At 49.8% G+C, this 22,269-nt stretch overlaps 1 protein-coding gene across 2 annotated transcripts in view; it reads right to left on the bottom strand.

The window, feature by feature from the left end:
* Positions 1–19,528: 19,528 nt before the first annotated feature.
* KDM2A (lysine demethylase 2A) overlaps positions 19,529–22,269 on the bottom strand; it is an 84,396-nt gene continuing 81,655 nt past the window's right edge. For both annotated transcript variants that reach the window (XM_084631075.1, XM_084631076.1), the window contains one exon: positions 19,529–21,536. In XM_084631075.1, coding sequence (XP_084487201.1) covers positions 21,355–21,536 — 182 coding nt within the window. In that variant the 3' untranslated portion in view covers positions 19,529–21,354. The remainder of the gene's footprint in view (positions 21,537–22,269) is intronic.

The raw sequence follows: 22,269 nt of genomic DNA, 5'->3' as shown, positions 1-22,269 counted from the left end.
TACTAGGTTTTGTCCTTTACGAAAAATTAATTAAAATTCCTGGCTTTGATTTCACCTCTCCCTGGTGTGGGTTTAACAGCAGGAGCAGCAGGAAGTGAAATTGACTAGGGAAATAATGAAATTGACCAGCCTAGTTTCACAGGCCAAGCTGCAAAGAACAAACAGGGTGAATGATGAAAAGCATCCCATCACTTGGCAGAATGGTGACACTTCTGTCCCAAGACATCAGCCAGACTAATGCACAGCCCCCTGGTTAGGGCATGCAGAGCCATTCTCCACATCAGGAAGAAGCAGTAATTGAACCCCTATCTCCCATATCCTGGAGAGGGTGTACTAAACAGTGTTCAAGGAGACAATTGGTGCCTTCACCTACACTATCTAGGAGTTGAAGCTAGACAAATACAGACTGGAAGTAAGGTGTAATGTTTAACAGTGAGGGTAATGGTTCACATTGGAAGAACTTACAGAGGGCTGTGGTGGATTCTTCATCACCAGCATTTTTTAAATCAAAATGGGATGTTTTTCTCTGCGTTAGTTCAAACAGGAATTACTTCCAGGAAGTTCTGTGGCCTATGTTACGCAAGAGGTCAGACTAGGTGATCACCATGTCCCTTTCTGACCTCAGGCCCGGTCTGCATTAGGAAGTTAGATCGGTATAACTGTGTCACTCAGGGGTGTGCAAAATCCACACGCCTGTGTGATGCAGTTAAACCGACCTAGCCCCTGGTGTAGACAGCGTTAGGTTGACAGGAGAATTCTCCTGTCGATCTAGCTCCCACCGCTGGGGGGTGTGGAGTGCTGATGCTGACCAGAGAACCCCTCCCATCAATGTAGGTAGCATCATCATTGAAGCACTGCAGTGACGCAGTTGCAACATTTTAGGTGTAGACAAGCCCTTAGTAGCTCTGCTTTGTAAAGATAAGCTTTTTAACATCATCCATGGTGCTAACCGCAAGTGTTCAAAACTCATGAGTCAGCCTTTGTAAAACCATGATCCTTAAAAATAACAAAACCTGGGTTCTAATTTGAGTTCTAGCTAAGCTGCACTTGGGTCACATTTTCCAGCTTTTCCACACAGCCAGGAGGGTCAGAAACTTTCAGGGGTGGCAGAGCCAGGGACAGGGGTGTACGGTGTTTGTGTCAGGATTAGTGCCCCTACAATGGAAATATGGGGGGGTGGAAAATCTATGTTTCCACCCCCACAACATCTCACCAGGGCGAGAGCAAAGTAGGGCCCATCTATGTTCCACACACTCACAAGGGGGCAGAGATGAAAGTGGGAGCTGCTGGCCCCCCCAGTGCATAAGATCATGAGGAGGTACCCAGCCTGGGGGAGGTGCAGGAAACATATGCACCAGTTGCCAAGGTGCAGGACAGGACATGGCTCCTGAAACTGAGTCGGGGGCAGGAGGCATTGACCCAGCGGGTACCAGCTACTGAAGAATTGTCATGGGAATGGCAGCAGGAACTACTGGATGACCCTTCCCAGCCTGGAGCGAGCTGCCCCTCCACCGACCCACGCTCCAGTCTCTGTAGCCCTCCTCATTCTCTCCGCTACCCCTCTGTACCCCTATTCACAGGGCGTTTCTGCCCCACTCCAGAAACTTTCATTTGAACAAAGCTGGAGTTGTCAGGTAAATCCCATGACTCCTGGAGCTGGGGTTGTATGGAAAACATCAGATATGCAAGAATTGGCAATGCTGTGTCATCCTCTGTTTTGCAGCTTAAAGAAGAATCTCATGCCACTGAGCACAGAGGTTTGTGTCAAATGGGAGGATCTCACTGGGGCTGGTTGAAAGTTTTCCATCAAAAATGTTTTTCAGTGGCCAAATTAATTTTCAAATAAATGAAGCTTTTAATGAAGCATGTCTGCTGCTTTCCACAGAAAATTTAGATTTTTCATCCAAAAACCCAGTGCCTGAAAACAGAAATATTTTGACTTTGAAAGGCTGCTATGATGCCTCCTGAGAGTTGTAATTCAGTTTTCTCATTTCCTCATGTTCCTCTATGGGCTGGGATCCCTGGACAAACAACATCTTCAAGAAGGGGGAATGTCTGGGTTCCAGCAACACAGACACAGGTAACTAACCACTTTCATGTTCTCTCCACATGTACCATTGCGGAGAGTGGACCATATGATATGTCTGGGGGGAGAAAGGAAAAGGAGACTCCGCTGGTTGGAAGGCATGAGATGCACTGTCCTGAGATTGGGGGTTCCACGACCACCACTCCCAAAAGAAGGAGGGGGGTGGTGGTGGTCGGGGACTCTCTCTTCCGGGGGACTGAGTCATCTATCTGCCGCCCTGACCGGGAAAACTGAGAAGTCTGCTGCTTGCCAGGGGCTAAGATTCGCGATGTGACGGAGAGACTGCCGAGATTCATCAAGCCCTCGGATCGCTACCCCTTCTTGCTTCTCCATGTGGGCACCAATGATACTGCCAAGAATGACCTTGAGCGGATCACTGCGGAGTACGTGGCTCTGGGAAGAAGGATAAAGGAGTTTGAGGCTCAAGTGGTGTTCTCGTCCATCCTCCCCGTGGAAGGAAAAGGCCGGGGTAGAGACCATCAAATCGTGGAAGTCAACGAATGGCTACGCAGGTGGTGTCGGAGAGAAGGCTTTGGATTCTTTGACCATGGGATGGTCTTCCGAGAAGGAGGAGTGCTGGGCAGAGATGGGCTCCATCTTACGAAGAGAGGGAAGAGCATCTTTGCGAGCAGGCCGGCTAACCTAGTGAGGAGGGCTTTAAACTAGGTTCACCAGGGGAAGGAGACCAAAGCCCTGAGGTAAGTGGGAAAGCAGGATACCAGGAGGAAACACAGGCAGGAATGTCTGTGAGGGGAGGGCTCCTGCCTCATACTGAGAATGAGGGGCGATCAGCAGGTTATCTCAAGTGCTTATATACGAATGCACAAAGCCTTGGAAACAAGCAGGGAGAACTGGAGGTCCTGGTGATGTCAAGGAATTATGATGTGATTGGAATAACAGAGACTTGGTGGGATAACTCACATGACTGGAGTACTGTCATGGATGGTTATAAACTGTTCAGGAAGGACAGGCAGGGCAGAAAAGGTGGGGGAGTAGCACTGTATGTAAGGGAGCAGTATGACTGCTCAGAGCTCCGGTATGAAACTGCAGAAAAACCTGAGTGTCTCTGGATTAAGTTTAGAAGTGTGAGCAACAAGAGTGATGTAGTGGTGGGAGTCTGCTATAGACCACCGGACCAGGGGGATGAGGTGGATGAGGCTTTCTTCCGGCAACTCGCAGAAGCTACTAGATCGCACGCCCTTGTTCTCATGGGTGACTTTAATTTTCCTGATATCTGCTGGGAGAGCACTACAGCGGTGCACAGACAATCCAGGAAGTTTTTGGAAAGCGTAGGGGACAATTTCCTGGTGCAAGTGCTAGAGGAGCCAACTGGTGGGGGGAGCTTTTCTTGACCTGCTGCTCACAAACCGGGAAGAATTAGTGGGGGAAGCAAAAGTGGATGGGAATCTGGGAGGCAGTGACCATGAGTTGGTTGAGTTCAGGCTCCTGACACAGGGAAGAAAGGTAAGCAGCAGGATACGGACCATGGACTTCAGGAAAGCAGACTTTGACTCCCTCAGGGAATGGATGGGTAGGATCCCCTGGGGGACGAACATGAAGGGGAAAGGAGTCCAGGAGAGCTGGCTGTATTTCAAGGAATCCCTGTTGAGGTTACAGGGACAAACCATCCCGATGAGTCGAAAGAATAGTAAATATGGCAGGCGACCAGCTTGGCTTAACGGTGAAATCCTTGCAGAACTTAAACATAAAAAAGAAGCTTACAAGAAGTGGAAGGTTGGACATATGACCAGGGAAGAGTATAAAAATATTGCTCGGGCATGTAGGAATGAAATCAGGAGGGCCAAATCGCACCTGGAGCTGCAGCTAGCAAGAGATGTCAAGAGTAACAAGAAGGGTTTCTTCAGGTATGTTGGCAACAAGAAGAAAGCCAAGGAAAGTGTGGGCCCCTTACTGAAAGAAGGAGGCAACCTAGTGACAGAGGATGTGGAAAAAGCTAATGTACTCAATGCTTTTTTTGCCTCTGTCTTCACGAACAAGGTGAGCTCCCAGACTGCTGCGCTGGACATCACAACATGGGGAATAGATGGCCAGCCCTCTGTGGAGAAAGAGGTGGTTAGGGACTGTTTAGAAAAGCTGGACGTGCACAAGTCCATGGGGCCGGACGAGTTGCATCCAAGAGTGCTAAAGGAATTGGCGGCTGTGATTGCAGAGCCATTGGCCATTATCTTTGAAAACTCGTGGCGAATGGGGGAAGTCCCAGATGACTGGAAAAAGGCTAATGTAGTGCCAATCTTTAAAAAAGGGAAGAAGGAGGATCCTGGGAACTACAGGCCAGTCAGCCTCACCTCAGTCCCCAGAAAAATCATGGAGCAGGTCCTCAAAGAATCAATTCTGAAGCACTTACATGAGAGGAAAGTGATCAGGAACAGTCAGCATGGATTCACCAAGGGAAGGTCATGCTTGACTAATCTAATCGCCTTCTATGATGAGATTACTGGTTCTGTGGGTGAAGGGAAAGCAGTGGATGTATTGTTTCTTGACTTTAGCAAAGCTTTTGACACGGTCTCCCACAGTATTCTTGTCAGCAAGTTAAAGAAGTATGGGCTGGATGAATGCACTATAAGGTGGGTAGAAAGTTGGCTAGATTGTCGGGCTCAACGGGTAGTGATCAATGGCTCCATGTCTAGTTGGCAGCCGGTGTCAAGTGGAGTGCCCCAGGGGTCGGTCCTGGGGCCGGTTTTGTTCAATATCTTCATAAATGATCTGGAAGATGGTGTGGATTGTACTCTCAGCAAATTTGCGGATGATACTAAACTAGGAGGAGCGGTAGATACGCTGGAGGGCAGGGATAGCATACAGAGGGACCTAGACAAATTGGAGGATTGGGCCAAAAGAAATCTGATGAGGTTCAATAAGGGTAAGTGCAGAGTCCTGCACTTAGGACGGAAGAACCCAATGCACAGCTACAGACTAGGGACCGAATGGCTAGGCAGCAGTTCTGCGGAAAAGGACCTAGGGGTGACAGTGGACGAGAAGCTGGATATGAGTCAGCAGTGTGCCCTTGTTGCCAAGAAGGCCAATGGCATTTTGGGAAGTATAAGTAGGGGCATAGCAAGCAGATCGAGGGATGTGATCGTTCCCCTCTATTCGACATTGGTGAGGCCTCATCTGGAGTACTGTGTCCAGTTTTGGGCCCCACACTACAAGAAAAATTGGAAAGAGTCCAGCGGAGGGCAACAAAAATCATTAGGGAACTGGAACACATGACTTATGAGGAGAGGCTGAGGGAACTAGGATTGTTTAGTCTGCAGAAGAGAAGAATGAGGGGGGATTTGATAGCTGCTTTCAACTACCTGAGAGGTGGTTCCAGAGAGGATGGTTCTAGACTATTCTCAGTGGTAGAAGAGGACAGGACAAGGAGTACTGGTCTCAAGTTGCAGTGGGGGAGGTTTAGGTTGGATATTAGGAAAAACTTTTTCACTAGGAGGGTGGTGAAACACTGGAATGCGTTACCTAGGGAGGTGGTAGAATCTCCTTCCTTAGAAGTTTTTAAGGTCAGGCTTGACAAAGCCCTGGCTGGGATGATTTAATTGGGGATTGGTCCTGCTTTGAGCAGGGGGTTGGACTAGATGACCTCCTGAGGTCCCTTCCAACCCTGATATTCTATAATTCTGTGATGCACCAGGGCTAAGAACTCCTATGATGCACTGCCTCCCCTCTCCAATCAGTCAGGACTGTGGTGCACCATGGGAGATGTAGTCCAACCAGGGAGTCTGGCTCATAGAGAAGAATGGGAGCACAAGGTATTCAAACTACAACTCCCACAAGGCCATGGGATAGTATTTCCCAATTGATTTTTATTTTTTAGTTTTTTGTTTTTTTTCCCTTTGGATAATTTTGACAATCAAATCCCAAAACAGGGTGTGTGCCTGCCTTATAGTGCCCCCTGCTGGCCAAGTGTGGGGCTGTCTCCCTCAGTTTCCTCTTCCATGGGGTTTTGTGTCTCTCCTGGAAGGTCACATGGCTCAGCCATTGTAAAAGTCACCCAGCTGATCAGGACCAGCTGGTAACTGGTGGGGGTAGTTGATCCAGCTACCCAGTGGAATCTAGCTGCCTGTGACACCCACATTTTTGGACCACATTTCTTACTCTCTGAGTAAGAATTTTAGGGCTTTTATTTTCAAACCGAGTCTCCATTTGCACAGATGCCGCACACTCTCCTGGCAAAAACAGAGGGCTCCTTCTTGGCTTTGGCAAGTTACTGCTGGTGATGGAAGCTTGGGTGTGTTGAGCAGCTATCCCCATCACCCCTGGGCTGAGCTGGAGTCAGACTGGCGACCAAGAGGGGAATCGGTGCATTTTCCCCATAGGCTGCATATTTCCTGAAGTGTTAAAGGGCTAGCCCAGCTTTGCCCGCTCTTGTTCAGTAATGTTTGCTCGTGTCTGCTCCCATCCTTGTGGCATTGCAATGATCAACTGGGTCCAGTGACTTTACCACCAACTGCTCTAAAGGGCAGGGTGAGGAGTGCAGCCTGGCACTATGCGCTGGGGCAGGTGTGTGTCACAGGGGGGGCACTGCAGCACAGCCTGCCACCCCGCTGCTGCTTGAGCCTCCTACCAGAGCATGGCCTTGGGGAATTGCAAGAGTTGGGGGTCGGGAGCCAAAATCCACCTCTAAATCTGGCAGTCCCCCCCGCCTCCATCCAGACACCCAAATTCCAGTTGCCCCGCTCCACAATGGTCTATAGATCCAGGCCACTCGGGCTGCTCAAAACAATCTGCCGCTGTCAGTAAAATTTCAGCCTGCTGTCCCCTTTAGCATTTGTGGCAGGCACCCAGGACCTCCCACTGCTGCTGCCACCCCTGCCCTGGAACCCTATGCAACTGGATTGGAGGCTGATGTTGCAGGCCCCAGCCTAGGACTGCAGGGGCCACATGGCCCAGAGATGGACCCTGCAAGATGGGAACAGTTCAACACCCGGGCACTGGCAGGGGTAGCTCCCAGACCACAGGGTCCTGGCTAACAGGCAGTGTGGCTCCCCCACCACAAAACCACCTGGGCTAGGGGTGCTGATCCCCCTCATATGGGGACAATGGGCTATTACCTACTGGATGGGGGTGGGGTCTGGGCATCTCAGCCCCCACTCCCTGAGCCCAGCCCCCACCCAGGGGTCTGCTGGCCTAGACTGCCCCACCCCCCAGCACACTGCACACCCAGCCCAGCCCCCCTGCGTTCAGTACCTACTGCCCTACCCAGCCCTCCATACTCTGCAGCCCTCATCCCAGTTCCCCTCGCACCTTCATCGCAGCCCCTGCACTCCATGCCTCCAGCCCCCTACATTCTGTGCCCCCAGTTGAGCCTAGCTCCCACACTCTGTACCCGTAGCCCAGACCTTGCCCACCCCCCCTCCCCACACACACACACTGCACCTCCCAGCCCAGCCCCACGCAACTCCCACTCTGCCCTCGGCACCACCATCCCATCCCCTTGCACTGTGAATCCCCAAGCCCCCTTCCTGCCCCCCCCCACTCCCTATCCTTAGTCTAATCACTCCACCCCTCTAGCCCCCACCCAGCCCCTCTGCATCCCCAGCCTGTCCCGCACATGTTGCACTCCCAGTTCATCCCAGCCTGCCTTCCCCCACCCCCACACACTTTACACTTTCAGCTCACACCTGGCTTCCCCCACTCACATCCCGAGCCCACACCCCCTGTCTGGCTGGAAAGTGCTTCCCAGGAGCTTGGCTGGGGGCCACTTCCTTGGAGTCCCAGCTGGTGACTGCCCCCCCCCCCCAGTCTGCTTGTAGCTAGAGCAGCCTCTGCCAGGCCCATAGGCCCATTGTTCTTCCCAGGCTGCCCTCCTGCACAGCATGGGCTGGAGAATCTTAGCCACATTGGGCATAGAGGGACCTCGGGACACTATCAAGTCCAACTGTCATCCCAGTCACCTCTGTGGTGCAGTGATGCATGGACAGAACATAAAGTTCAGGGCCAGCGTCAAATCACCCAGATCCAAGATCCAATGAAACATGGGCCAACAGCGGAGATGGGGTGGGTAATGTGGGGAAAGGGGGACAGAGGGCTGAGGGCACAGGGTCAATCATTTAATTCTATTAAAGCATCTACTTTTTCAAACCTCCATGCAGTTTCTAGGGAAATCCCCAGACTTCTGCACAGGAGATTACCAGATCCAGGGGTCTCAGAGCATTGGTCCGGCTCCCCACAGAGCGCACATGCAATTTTCTGTGCTGTGCCAAGCAACAGAAAAAAAAAAAAATCTGTGGCTGCATGATAAAGCAGCAGTTCCCATATCTTAGGTGTACTACAGTTACTTGCAATATATGATCTAGCCACTAGAGGTCTCCATGTGCTGTGGAGACACCCAGGCAGGGTGTCTGGTAAACAAAAGAGACAAAGCTGGGATGTGAGCTAGGGGGAGCCTGTTTGTGTCATTACCTGTTTCAATAAAAGTCTCCCTTTAAAGGTGGAGTGGGATTCCCTAGATCAGGACACTAAGAAGGGAGGATGCTGACCAATTTCAGAGTCCAGGCCCACAGGTATTTCGGAGAAAGGGGTCCTTTGCCACCAACTCTGCTGCACTGCTTCTTTCAGACAGTGGCCTTTATGCACACACACGTGAGATTGCAGCCCCAGTGAGCATCAGATACTTCCTGAGGGCCCACGCCTGCCCCTGAGCAGGCAGAGCTGGGGTATTGAGGTTCCCCAAGCACCTTGGTTCTTTCTGCTGAATGCTAGAGGTCCCGAGAGAACAGGAACCAGAGGATATTGGGCCAGATATTGAAAGCAGAACAGGGCTCTGGGGGGCACTGGCCAAAGCACAAAGCCCAGAGCCTCAAAAGGTGTTTAGGTGCCCCTCTCTGGCTGGTTTCCCATCAATGGGAGCTAGGCACCTAAATCCCTTTGAGGCTCTTGGCTTAAGTGACCCAGAAGACTAAACCCTGGTCAAAGTCAGGCTGCTAAGTCACACGGGTGCACTGGCCACTGGCCCTTCGATGCTGAATCTAAGGCATTTCAGCAGGTGGGAGCAGCAGAGTCATTCCCAGCCGTTGACCTACCAAAGCTACCAGCCAGACAAGGACCCTCCTGAAGACCATGCTCCTCCTTGGCCCTTTGCATACACAGCCTCATCTCCTGCATACAAGCCCTGAGGTTTACAATGGCAGATGAGGGAGCTGATGCAGATGGAGCCCATTTCTGGAGGATGGCGCAGGACAAGTTTCATCTGTGTATGGCACCCATGTATTCCTTGGCATCAGGGGGATGCTGTCACCGCTACTAGGCACCTGGGGAACACACATGTGGACTGGGATCACTGCTGGATGGAAAGAAGGGTGCTTTGGGTGAGCGATTGCAAAAATCTGTGTCTTTTAGGGTGTGGAATCCAGAATCAGAATGTGGAACCTTGCAAGTTTAGGAGTTTGCTCAAGGACATGCTCTGGCTCCACCAGAAGTTATGGCTCTGGGGGGAAAGATCCCTGTAAGATGGTGTCTGGCCTGGGTTATGCAGGAAGTCAGGTCTCCACAGTCCCTTCTGACTTGAAAATCTGGGGAGGTGCGAATGTCACCTGCTGGGAGGAAGGAGTCTCTCTCCGGAGCAGCTTTCCCCTCCAGACTGCTGGCATCTCCTCTCCAGCACTCATCCTGAATTAGGAACCCAGGTCTGCTCTGAGCAGGGTGAGGGGAGGATTCCCTGAGAAAGGGCAGGCGAGGGGGCATGAGACTGATCTGGATCAGGTCTCCAGACTGAACTCAGTGGGCTGCAGAGGCCCCACACGTCAAGGAAAAAGACTGGAGAGCCTCCAAAAGGGAGAGGAAGGACAGGGGATGCAGAGTGGGATGGGGCTCCTGGACAACCCATCAGATCCAAGGATGAGCCAGCAGGAGAATCAGGAGGCCAAAGCATCTCTCCCTGCCCTCTGTCTCCTCTACAGTTGGTACAGCAGACGAGGCTGGATGGGGCTGGCTCAAGGTGCAAAGGAGCCAGAAGGAGGGTTTTGTTTCTGGAACCAAGAAGATTGCCAGGATGGGTTCCTTCTCCTCTGGCTGGAAAACGGGCTGTGGACCTGGGTAACTCTTACAGAAATCAAGGGGAGTTTTGCCATGGACTTCAATGGGGCCAAGACCCCAGGCCCTACCCTCTTCTACCTTCTCCAGATCATCATCTGCTCTGCCCCCATGCAAACCTTCACCAAAGGGAGATGGGCCACTTGGCCCATACCGCGGGTACAGCAGGCAGCTTCGAGTGGTGTAGCATAATGCCAGACACCACATCTCTACATCATGTGTCTGCTGCAAGATCCAGAGCTTGGCAGGCAAACATGCACCCGTCCATGGCCCTCGGGGTGGTGGATAACACCTCCAGGCAGAAGGTCTGTTTTAGAGATGGTGCAATTCCCTCAAAGGCAATAAGGTTGCACCCTCAAGAATCTGATGGGTGCTGAGTGTTTGCTAGGACGATGCATGAACCAGGCTGAGGGTCTGGGGCAGGCTCGCAAAGCCTGATGGCTGGACTCCAATCCTCCATCTAAGGGCAACTATGTTTGTTGTATGCCCAGCACAGCCAGCCGTCTCTGGGTTTCCTTAGAAGCAAGGGTGGGCAATTGTCAAGGTTCCTTCCCCACTCTGAACTCTAGGGTACAGATGTGGGGACCTGCATGAAAGACCCACTAAGCTTATTCTTACCAGCTTAGGTTAAACGCTGCCACCACCAAGGTGTTACACAAAGAACAGGGGAAGTGCCCTCTTGGAAAAGTCTCCCCCCCAAAATATCCCCCCAAGCACTACACCCCCTTTCCTGGGGAAGGCTTGATAAAAATCCTCACCAATTTGCATAGGTGAACGCAGACACAAACGCTTGGATCTTAAGAACAATCAGGTTCTTAAAAGAAGAATTTTAATTGAAGAAAAAAGTAAAAGATCACCTCTGTAAAATCAGGATGGTAAATACCTTACAGGGTAATCAGATTCAAAATACAGAGAATCCCTCTAGGCAAAACCTTAAGGTACAAAAAGACACAAAAACAGGAATATACATTCCATTCAGCACAACTTATTTTATCAGCCATTTAAACAAAACAGAATCTAAACACTTACTAACTCTTTACAGGAGTTCTGGCCTGCATTCCTGCTCTGGTCCCGGCAAAAGCATCACACAGACACACACCCTTTGTTTCTCCCCCACCCCCAGCTTTGAAAGTATCTTGTCTCCTCATTGGTCATTTTGGTCAGGTGCCAGCGAGGTTATCTTAGCTTCTTAACCCTTTACAGGTGAAAGGGTTTTTCCTCTGGCCAGGAGGGATTTAAAGGTGTTTACCCTTCCCTTTATATTTATGACAGCAATCTTCCCCTGAACTAACCCACCTCAACCTTTATGGCCTTGATCCAACAAGGCACTTAAGCACCTGCTTAACTTTAAGGACAGTGGAAGCTCATTGCTTTAAAATTAAGCACGTTTTATCTGCATTGTGGTAGCACCTAGGAGACCCAGCAATGGACCCGGATTTGTGCACAAACCCGCACACAGAGAACTTGTTTGTATGCTTAAATTCTTGGCAGGGTGGAGGAATGGTGTCTGTGGGAATGTTTAATTTTCCTTTCCAAACAAGACCCATTGGCAGGTGCCTGGGACGTTGCATGATGTAGATCAGAATGATAAACACAAATACGTGTGATGATGTGGCTCAGTGTGGGATTATTTTCATGAACCCAGCCACCAATAATAGCATCTTATCCAGCACCGAGGAAACAAAACTCGGGGTGTGGATGTTTTCATTGAGAAGGACAGGCGATGTATCCAAACCAGAAACAAACTGGGCATGAGCCTAGCTGGAGGGGTTATACCTGCCCAGGGCATGCCAGATATCACCAGGAGCTTTTAGGGGAAAGCAGTTCTTTTCAGTTTAAGAATGGCTTATTGGAGATTAGTTTAAACTGGTTCCTTATTGATGTAAACTAAGCTGATTGGAGCCTGGGTAAACCAAAAGGGAAAGCCTCTTCTTGCAGGGATTAGCCCTAGTTTAAATTGATGCAGTACGTTAAAAGGCTGCAATCTTCTCCTGAAGCCAAGTTCTAACTCTCAGGGGAGAGGGATTCCCAAGGCACTAAGAGCCTGTTCAGTTTTAAGGCTTCCACCAGGTCCAGATTACCTCTACTCAGAGGACTCAGTACCCTCAAGGAATCCTGTCACCCTTCGAACATTTCCTCTTCTAGTCTCAGATTTCAAGGCCAAAAGGGACCATTAGATCTTCCAGTGTGACATCCTGCAGAACACATGTCAGAAACAGTCATAGAATATTAGGATTGGAAGAGACCTCAGAAGGTCATCTAGTCCAATCCCCTGCTCACAGTAGGACCAACACCAACTAAATCATCCCAGCCAGGGCTTTGTCAAGCCAGGCCTTAAAAACCCTCTAAGGATGGAGATTCCACCACCTCCCTAGGGAACCCATTCCAGTGCTTCACAACCCTGTTAGTGAAATAGTGTTTCCTAATATCCAACCTAGACCTCCCCTACTGCAACTTGAGACCATTGCTTCTTGTTGTGTCATCTGCCACCATTGAGAACAGCTGAGCTCCATCCTCTTTGGAACTCCCCTTCAGGTAGTTGAAGGCTGCTATCAAATCCCACCTCACTCTTCTCTTCTGTAGACTAAATAAGCCCAATTCCCTCAGCCTCTCCACGTAAGTCATATGCCCCAGCCCCCTAATCATTTTTGTTGCCCTCCGCTGGACTCTCCAATTTTTCCCACATCCCTTCTGTAGTGGGGGGGACCAAAACTGGACACAATACTCCAGGTGTAGCCTCACAAGTGCCAAATAGAGGGGAATAATCGCTTCCCCCGATCTGCTGGCAATGCTCCTACTTATACAGCCCAATATGCCATATGGCTTCTCGGCAACAAGGGCACACTGCTGACTCATATCCAGATTCTAGTCCACTGTAATCCCCAGGTCCTTTTCTGAAGAACTGCTGCTTAGCCAGTCAGGCCCCAGCCTGTAGCGGTGCATGGGATTCTTCCTTCCTAAGTGCAGGACTCTGCACTTGTCCTTGTTGAACCTCATCAGATTTCTTTTGGCCCAATCCTCCAATTTGTCTAGGTCACTCTGGACCCTATCCCTACCCTCCAGCATATCTACCTCTTTCCCCCCAGCTTAGTGTCATCTTCAAACTTGCTGAGGGTGCAATTCATACCATCATCCAGATCATTAATAAAGATGTTGAACAAAACTGGCCCCAGGACCAACCTCTGGGGCACTCCACTTGATACTGGCTGCCAACTAGACATTGAGCCGTTGATCACTACCCGTTGAGCTCGACAATCTAGCTAGTTTTCTATCCACCTTATAGTTCATACTTCTTTAACTTGCTGGCAAGAATACTGTGGGAGACTTAGCAAAGTTTTTGATAAAGTCAAGACATATCACATCCACCGCTTTCCCCATATCTACACAGCCAGTTATCATAGAAGGCAATCAGGTTGATCAGGCATAACTTGCCCTTGGTGAACCCATGTTGACTGTTCCTGATCACTTTCCTCTCCTCCAAGTGCTTCAAAATGGATTCCTTGAGGACATGCTCCATGATTTTGCCAGGAACTGAAGCGAGTCTGTAGTTCCCCTGGTTCTCTTTCTTCCCTTTTTAAAATATGGGCACTATATTAGCCTTTTTCCAATCATCTGGGACCTCCCCCAATTGCCACAAATTTTCAAAGATAATGGCCAATGGATCTGCAATCACATCAGCCAACTCCCTCAGCACCTGGTTACTCCTGTAATGACCCCAATAACTCAGGTTTGACTCTAGTGCAATTTTACCATCATCATCACTGTTGCAGTCGTCTCCAGGTTGCTCTTTAAGCTGCAGCATTGCTCCATCACTTGGGAATTCGAGCTGTCCAGTCCTGCTGGGAATTCTTGGCACCAGACATGTTGCTTTCTGCCATCCAGAGAGTCTGGCCATTTTGATTCTTTAGGTCACTTCTAGGATGGGGCTTTCGCTCTTCATAATCGTCTGTTATGGCCAACTCACCTGCACCACTTTTTGAGGCACGGCTCCTGAGTGGCAGGGGACAGCTGGGCAGCACGTTGAATGACTTCATCTGCCTTTGTAGCCCTTCACTCTTTGTTCCGAAGCCAGTGCATGTTTCAGAGGGTCTCCAGGGCCCAGCTTCTTAAAAGGTATTTAGGCACTTACCGTATTCATTTCAGAGGAAGTTAGCAGCCTAAAACCCTTCAAAGATCTGGGCTTAAATGGCTCAGCTCCATTAAAGGCAAAGCAAAGCGCAAAGGAAAGAGCAGTGCATTCTGTGGATAGAAAGGCAGGTCATGATTCATCTCCTGCTGGGCCTGCCAAGACCCCATTGCTAGAATCGGGTTGATGGCCAAAGGTTTGAAGGTGACTTGGGGTGACCTATTTGAGACACTTTCAAGGGCCTGGGATTAATTTCAGATCCCTCTTCCCCCAGCTGAACACCCACAAATCAAGTTTCTTTAAAAGGGCACCCAGAAGAGTCACTTGGGGAAATCTCAGCCAGAAGGTAGGTGATAGGAGACTCCTGTGGCAGGCAGAGACCCCAGGAATGGGGGCAGGGGGAAAGGAACACCCGTCAGGAACTGGGTTGTGGGGCAAACTAGGGAAGGTAGAGGAGAAATTAAAGGCAGCCAGGGTGGGACAGCAGTGCAGGCTGCTAAGTTGACTTTGCAGGGCAGAGAAAGTGAAAGGAAAAACTTTCCCTCCCACCCTTCCCTGCTCTGCAGGTGGAGGGATCAAAAGGAGGAACCAGGGCAGAGCCTGGCAGTATGTGAAGCTGAGGAGGTTGCATGAGTGAAGGACACCAGGGGAGAAGCTCCAGCAGGGCACAGGCCACATGAAAGGGTGCAGGCAGCAAGACATGGCAGGGAGCAGGAACATGGCTTGGGTTTCTGAGCAGCGGAAAGCAGAAGCACGAGGGGCTGTGGCACAGGTGCAAGGGGATGGGGAAGAGCCCGCACTCCTCCAAAGGGACCACGTAGTAGGGGTGGGGAAATGGCATCCAAGAGAAAACTGGCATCCCCATAGGTGAGTCTCCTATGGCCTGAAATTGTGCTGCACAGTGTGCAATCAGGCCACTAGCAGAAGCCGGAAGCCCAGCAGGGGTGGCCTGTTCCTGTCTGAGCTCCTGGGTTTATCTCCTTCATTTGCTGTTAGCTAGGCAGAAAAAGTTCCCCCATTCATCAGTGAGTGGGGTTGCAACAGTTCTCAAAAGGGATCTACACACCAGCTCCTTTTCTCATTGCCAGGGTTACATTGCCATCACCTGTCCATTTTGGGAAAGACCAGCTCCCATGCAGGAAGCCCATCAGTTTCACTCTGATCAATTTCCTTATACCTATACCTTACCCATGGGGTGGAAAAAGGGTTACACCTCCATTGACAGAGTAAATGTCTCTGCAGGGAAAGGTCTGAGCAATGGCAGTTTCATGAAGTGGATCCATTTTTAGCTCAGAGGTGGCTAGTGCCCACTGAGTTGTTTACAGCTGTCTCCTCTCTTCAAATTCATGCACATCTTCCTAACTGTGTTTCTAGCAAGGTGTCCAGACAGGCAGAGAATCCTATTTCCCCACTGGTTTGCACAGGGCCAGGAAGGACAGCTCCATTTCTATCATTCAGATAGCTTCACAGGATTCCCAATAGGCCTTTTACTCCCCAGTTTCTATTCCCAGGTTGCAATCAGCAGTCGAATAGTCAACAAGAGTGTCTTTGCATTTAGCACACTTGATTCTAAGGAGGGTGATCCGGAGCCCGCGGCAGGGGAATATGAAGAGTCACCGTGACCAAGGCACAGACAACTTCCCCTGAAAAAGAATAAGGAACAAGACGCAGAGTTCAAGTTACTGAGAGAGCGAGAGTGCAGATGACCCCATGGATTGGCACTACATATTGCCCTAGCGGATGACGCTGACCAAAGGCAATGTTTTCAGAAGTGGCAAGTGACTCCGGACCCTATCTCCTTTTCCAAGGTGATTTAGGTACCTCATACTCTAAATCCCATTGACTTTTGAAAAGCATTCCTTTGTCACTTGCCATCGCTGGGCCTGCTTTCCCTCTCTCAGCTTTGCCTATTCTGACTGAGCTCTTTGGGGAGGGACTGTTGCAGTGTGTATCTGCAGCGCATCATGCAACAGGGCCCCTCCAGGCACTACTGTCATACAGCCAGCCTGCGCTTGCCTTGGCATTCAGAACATGGAACTGGAAGCTTCCAAAGAGAAGATGCTACTGGCCAAGAGCTCCTTGGGACAGAAGCTGTCTGGAAAAGCATGTACAGCTAGATATTCACTATCTAGAACTCCAACGTTAAAACAGGTATTAAAAAGGGGGAGGGAGGAAGACTACTAAAACCATCCCCTGTACATTGGTACGAATGATGAGTTAGACTGTAGACTCTGGGGAAAGGACCATCTTTCTTTTTGTTGTGTTTGTACAGCACCTAGCGCCCTGAGTCCTGGTCCATGACTGGGGTTGTAAGACCTCAATAAATGATCATAATGTGAATGGGATGGGATGGAATGGGATGAAGTGGGTTCTAGCCCATGAAAGCTTATGCCCAAATAAATCTGTTAGTCTTTAAGGTGCCACCGGACTCCTTGTTGTTTTTGGGATGGGTTGGTGAATTCTCATTTTTCAATCCCTCATTGAAGGGGGCGGTGGAAATATAGGGAATCTAGGCCTGTAGCCATCACTAACATGTTTTGGTCCACTGTGCTGTTAGACAAGTCAGCCTTAACATACAGATGGGTGCAATGGACCGTGAGATTTCAAGCTAGTTTTCAAGTTAGCCCAGGCAAGAAAGATTAAGGCAAAAAAGCTTGTTTTTCAGGATGTCAGGAGCACAGGGAGACAAAGGGTTGGAAGGAAAGTTTGGACATGATCTTAGCCAGAAAGCTTGAATGAAACAGATGTTAAAGAGGATGGAAATAAATCTGTGACAAGCTCACGGAACCAAGTAGCAGCAGTCAGACACTGAATCAGAGTCACTTGTTTGCTTTTTATATGCAAACCCCAAAGTGATTGAATGAAAGGAGCAGATGGGAAAAGTTGGGTTTCAGTTGAGTGTAGGACACAGGAGTGGAAGGGCCACCCCAGGTCATCAATTCTGGTTCCCTGCAATCACAGGCAGCCCTGTTATATAATCCATAAATTGATCAAGCTCAATTTTAAAAATAAGTCAAGTTGTCCCCCCTCTTCCCAATCCCCGCTAGGAGGAGGCCATCCTGGAATCTCACTGCTCTGATGGTTACAAAGCTCCTAATTTCCAGCCTAACTTTGTTTATGGCCAGTTTATCCCTATTTGCTTTTGTGCCGTTAGCTTCAACAGCTCTTCTCCCTCACTGGTGTTTACAACCCCGATGTATTCAGAGAGAGAGCGATCAGATCCCACTCCCCCACCTTTGTTTTGTCGGGCGAAATAGCCAAGCTCTTCAGTCTCCTCTTGTAAGCCACACCCCTAATCATGCTAGCAGCACTGCTCTGCACCTGGCCCAGTTTGAATTCATTGGTCTTGAACCTGCATGACCACATCTGGGTGCAGTATTCCAGAGGCTTACCCCTGCCTCCTAAAGTGGTATTAATACTTCCCTCTTTCTACTGGAAATACCTCTCCAGATTCATCCTACAATCACATTTTCCTTTTTCACAGCCACATCATACAGTTGGCTCAGTCATTCCACGATCAGCTATACACCTAGGCCTTTCTCCTTCAGCCATTTCCAACGGAGAAGCCCTGAGTTTATAGCAATTTCATTAGTGTCTAAGTGCATGATCCTGAACTTTGTACTATTAAATTTCATCCCATTTCTATTGCTCCAGTCCTCAAGGTCATCCACTTCTTCCTGTACAACATTGCAGTCTTCTGTTGTATTGACAATGCCTCCCAACTGTGTCTCATCAGTATACCCCAACTTTTTGTTCCAAGGTCATTTGAAAGTCATTCCAAATACTTAGGTATTAACATGATTGTATGGCCACACAGTTAGGTCTGGTTTAAGTCCAGTCACAGATCTAAGGGCAGAAGGGACCACTGTTGTCATCTAGTCTGACCTCCTGCTAAAAACCCCATCAAGCAAGTTTCAGAAAGGCTTTTCTTCAGTAAAACCCAAAGCTACGAAGGAGCCTGGGAAAGGACACAGTGTACTGAGCCTCCCAACGGACTTACGGCATTAGAGGGGCCTACATGAGTCAAAAGATGACATCCAACAGAACATGCATAGCGGGTGCTTCATCTTTTACTTTACAAGAGCCTGAAGAGTTGCAGGATCTCTATACCATCGTTTTTTCCAACAGAAAATATTGGTCTGAAGACTGTCTAATCAGAGAACTAGCAAGAGTTTGACAAGGGAAACATCATTAACTGAAATAGGAAGAGCTAAATATGCACAATAAATTGCCTGGTAGGATTGTTATACTCTTCTGCTCACTGGAGGGGTCACACGATGATGGAAGTGAAACTAGGAAACTGAGTGGTACCATCAACTTGAGTTCACCTCCCTCTCTCGGGATGTCCAACTCCCACACAAAAAACATGCAGACCTGACAGTGTTTTCTTTAAACTTTTATTCCAAAAATCCACCCCCAAGAAACAAAATATTTCCCTTCAGAGGCTGGTATCTTCCCCTCCCTCCCCCACAAATGTCTCTCCTGTTCATGTGGTAATAGGTTATGAGCAAAGATTCTCTCTAAAACCAGTATTGGAGAATGCTTAGAAGAGAAAATAAAAACAAAAAAATTCCAACTAGCTCCCCCTCCCTTTGCCCCCAAATAATAACCCCCAACCCAAACAGCATAAGACTTGTTTTCTTTTACCCTTAATGCTTACATTTAATTTTAAAGCACGAATGTTGGAGATGGACTCTAAATTGCCAACAAAAAATATATATTTACAATATTTCTCTGGGGGAAAAAAAACAAAACACGAAAACACAACCAAAACCCTTTAAACCAATAGTGACTTTCTTCAGGGAGTTTTATTTAGGGAGCAGGGTTGTTTTTTTTTAAATCACTAAGTGATTTCATATATATATTTTTCTTTCTTCTTTCCTTTGTGGATTTTCATCCCTTGCCCTCCAAGGTGGTGGCCAGCTACAGGAACGAGTATCACACCTTTATTTTAATTTTTTAAGTCTCTGAAGCCACAGACTTAGTGGAAGGCTGTGTCTCAGAAGGCTGTGGGACAGCGAAGTTAAAAGACTGACCACTTCCCTCCACCCAATCAGCTCGACTCCTCCTCCTGCCTACCATGGACACCCCGGCTCATTGGTCCGCTGTTGCTCAGCGCTGAATGCATATGTGACAGTAGCTAAGATGCTTTTGTTTTTCAAACTGAAAATGAAAAGCCGGCCCAAAAATCCTCGGGCCCAGAGCGTCCCCCAGGTCAGATGCACGTATATCTCCTGTGTATAGCTTCCCCTGCTTTTCTTAAAAAAAAAAAAAAAAAAAAAAAAAAAAGTAGTTTGATTCTTCTGTTTTCCACAGGAGTAACCAAAAACAAAATGGCAGAAAGCTTCCACTCCTTGGTCAGTGATAAAGTGGGCTCCCCCACCCAAAACTCTTAATCCATTGTAGCAAAACTCCCATGTACCGAGGCACTGCGGAATTCATCACACTTGCACGTTCCAGTCAGCAAGCAAGCAGGCTCACGATATGGAGGCGGAGGGGAGTGGAGGGGAGGGGAAGGGAAGGGGAAGCACAGGACCTGAGCCCTCCACTGTGGATTCAGTGGATCTAAACAAAAAAGACACCCCCCACCCCCAGCCAACACTGCAGCAGCAGAAGTCATTGGTGCCAGAGAATTTGGAGCCGGCAGGCTGTGGGGAGAGCTGGAGGGGTGACAGCTGCTTCTGCCTCCCTTATTGCTTTTGAAGCAGTGAGGGTGCATCTGGTCGATTCTCCTTTGAGGTTTCACAACCGCTCGTCCCTCCCCCTTTTCCCTGCTGCTTAGAGTTCCTTTTTCCCCTGTAAGGCTGGAGAGGGGCTGGGGGAACACGTGGCAGGCTGGTTTTGTGCTATCAGTATGCTTAGAAGGAGAGGATTTGGGAGGCAGGAAGAGAGCAGAGTGCAAACTGTGCATTAAACATCGACAAGCTCAGTCAGTCAGGGGAGCGTCCAGTCACTTTTGGGGAGGAGGGGAAATAAATGACCCAAAATAAGATTCCAACCTTTCTTTTTAAAGTGCAAAAAGCTCTCTGCTGCCCAAGAGAGAGGGTTCTTTGGACCGACCATTCATTGCAAAGGAAAAGTGGCAGCTAAAGGGGTAGGGGGACAGGGACTTTCATGCCCCCCTCCACATCTCCCAGGTCAAGAGCCGACAGCTACACGCTGGGTGACAAGATGGAGAAGGATCCTCTCCTCTTGGTCGCAGCATCCCAAGAGTTCTCAATGATACTAGCCTGTCCCAGGGGGTGGGGAGAGCATGTAGCCCACCCTGTGCAGAATCTAGAAACCCCTCTGGAAACCTTTTGAGTCCTCCCTGAGCTCTGATGGACCTGGCCTCTGCAGACACCCACCCCCAGCCCTTCCAGAAGGGCTGGACACTCATCCTCATGGGGGTGTGGATAGATGGTGCTCTGAGCAGGCTAGCGCTGCTCTGGAGTGGAAGCTTGGCTAGCCATGGGAGACACCTAGCCTTGAGAACCCATTGCCATGGGGCTCTTGCCCTCTACATACAAGCTGCAGGAGGCAAACCCCAGTCACCTTAGTGAGGCAAGGCCAAGAGGAGGAAAAGCTCAGGGGGCAGAGCTGTGGCATGTGTGCCAAGTATGACAAGCCATAGGTTCAACAGCCACACGTGACGGTGCTACTGGAGAGACCAGGCACGCTCATTTCATACCATCCAGCTCCAATCTCTTTTCCAGGGGGAGGACACTCCCCTTGCCCATGCTGAGTAGGAAGTGAAATCTGTTTTGGGGTGCCAAGGCAGGGAGAAAAGAGGGGCACGTTTCCCTGCGTGGATACCTCTGCACAACCTCAGACTAACAGCAGCCAGGCTCCAGAACGAGCTCCCCTGGCCACAGCCCATTCCTCCTCAGCTATGGGTCAGCCTGGCAGGACCCCCTTCCCCTGCTGAAGTCCCAGGAAGAGGAGGAGGAGGAGACCCAGTGGAGTGGGGTTGGCCACTGCCCTGCCTGTGGAGGTGGGTGATGGAGGAGTGCATGATGTTGGCCTCACAGCAGGACAGGGCTGGGGAGGAGGAGCGCCTCTCCGAGAGGGATGGGGTGGGATCTTTCCTTCTCCTCAGTCTGCCTGGGGTTGGTCTCTAGCTGATTTTCTGGATCAGCTTCTCGTCAGACAGGCAGTAGAGGCTGCTGATGGACAGGTCTGAGATGAAATGCTCGCAGGCCTTGCGGGTAATCTGCTTGCAGCCTCGGAGGTCGATCAGGGTGAGGTTGGAGATGCGCCGCAGGTACAGCAGTGACTGGTCTGTCAGCTTATTGCAACCTGAGCAGAAGAGGAGGAAGGGGTTACAGCAGAGCACGCAGTACCCCACCATGCCACGCATAGCCCTGCACACCCCATAGGAAGCTGGGACAAGTTTGGCAGAAGGCTAGGGCAGGTAGCTGGGAACATGGGGTAGTTTAGAGGAATGGAAAAATACATTGAGGTTTATACTAACATCCCAGCCAGAGCAATATCCCCCAAATATCCCAGTCAGCACAGCAAGCCCCCCCCCGCCCCCCCAGCTAACATCTGCCCCTGCCCCATAGCCCCATGAATATCCAAAGCAGCACCCCCACGGGAATTTAATCTGATGACAAACTCCATCTAAGCATCCCCTAAATTTTAATCTTTTCCACCTGCCATGGACTGGGTCTCTATCATTCACCCTGCAACTTTCAAGAGGAAGATGGTGAGTTCTAGTAGCTAAGGGAACCCTTGGGTCTGGAATGTAGAGCTGGCTGGAAATTGTCAGACAATGTGTGTCAGAAAAGGCTGATTTCACAAAATCAAAATGTTCCATGGGGATGTGTTCACTTCATCCACTCTTACAGTGGAAGCCTGCCTGATTCCCAGCCATCTCGCCTGCTTCCCCCCCACCTGCTGGGTCAGCTGCCACAGAACTGGGAGCCTGGCACAGCCCTTGTAGCCCCAGCTCAAGCTGGGGGTCCTGGCTATATGCCAGGGAGCCTGGAAGCAGGGCTGACTGGCATCTGGGCAGCTCGGAGAGTCTCAG

The sequence above is a fragment of the Lepidochelys olivacea genome (genome assembly GCF_965140295.1).
Source record: "Lepidochelys olivacea isolate rLepOli2 genome assembly, chromosome: 6".
In the NCBI taxonomy this organism is placed as follows: Eukaryota; Metazoa; Chordata; order Testudines; family Cheloniidae; genus Lepidochelys; species Lepidochelys olivacea.
Note: the sequence above shows the minus strand (reverse complement) of the source record. Positions and strands in the feature narration are given on the sequence as shown.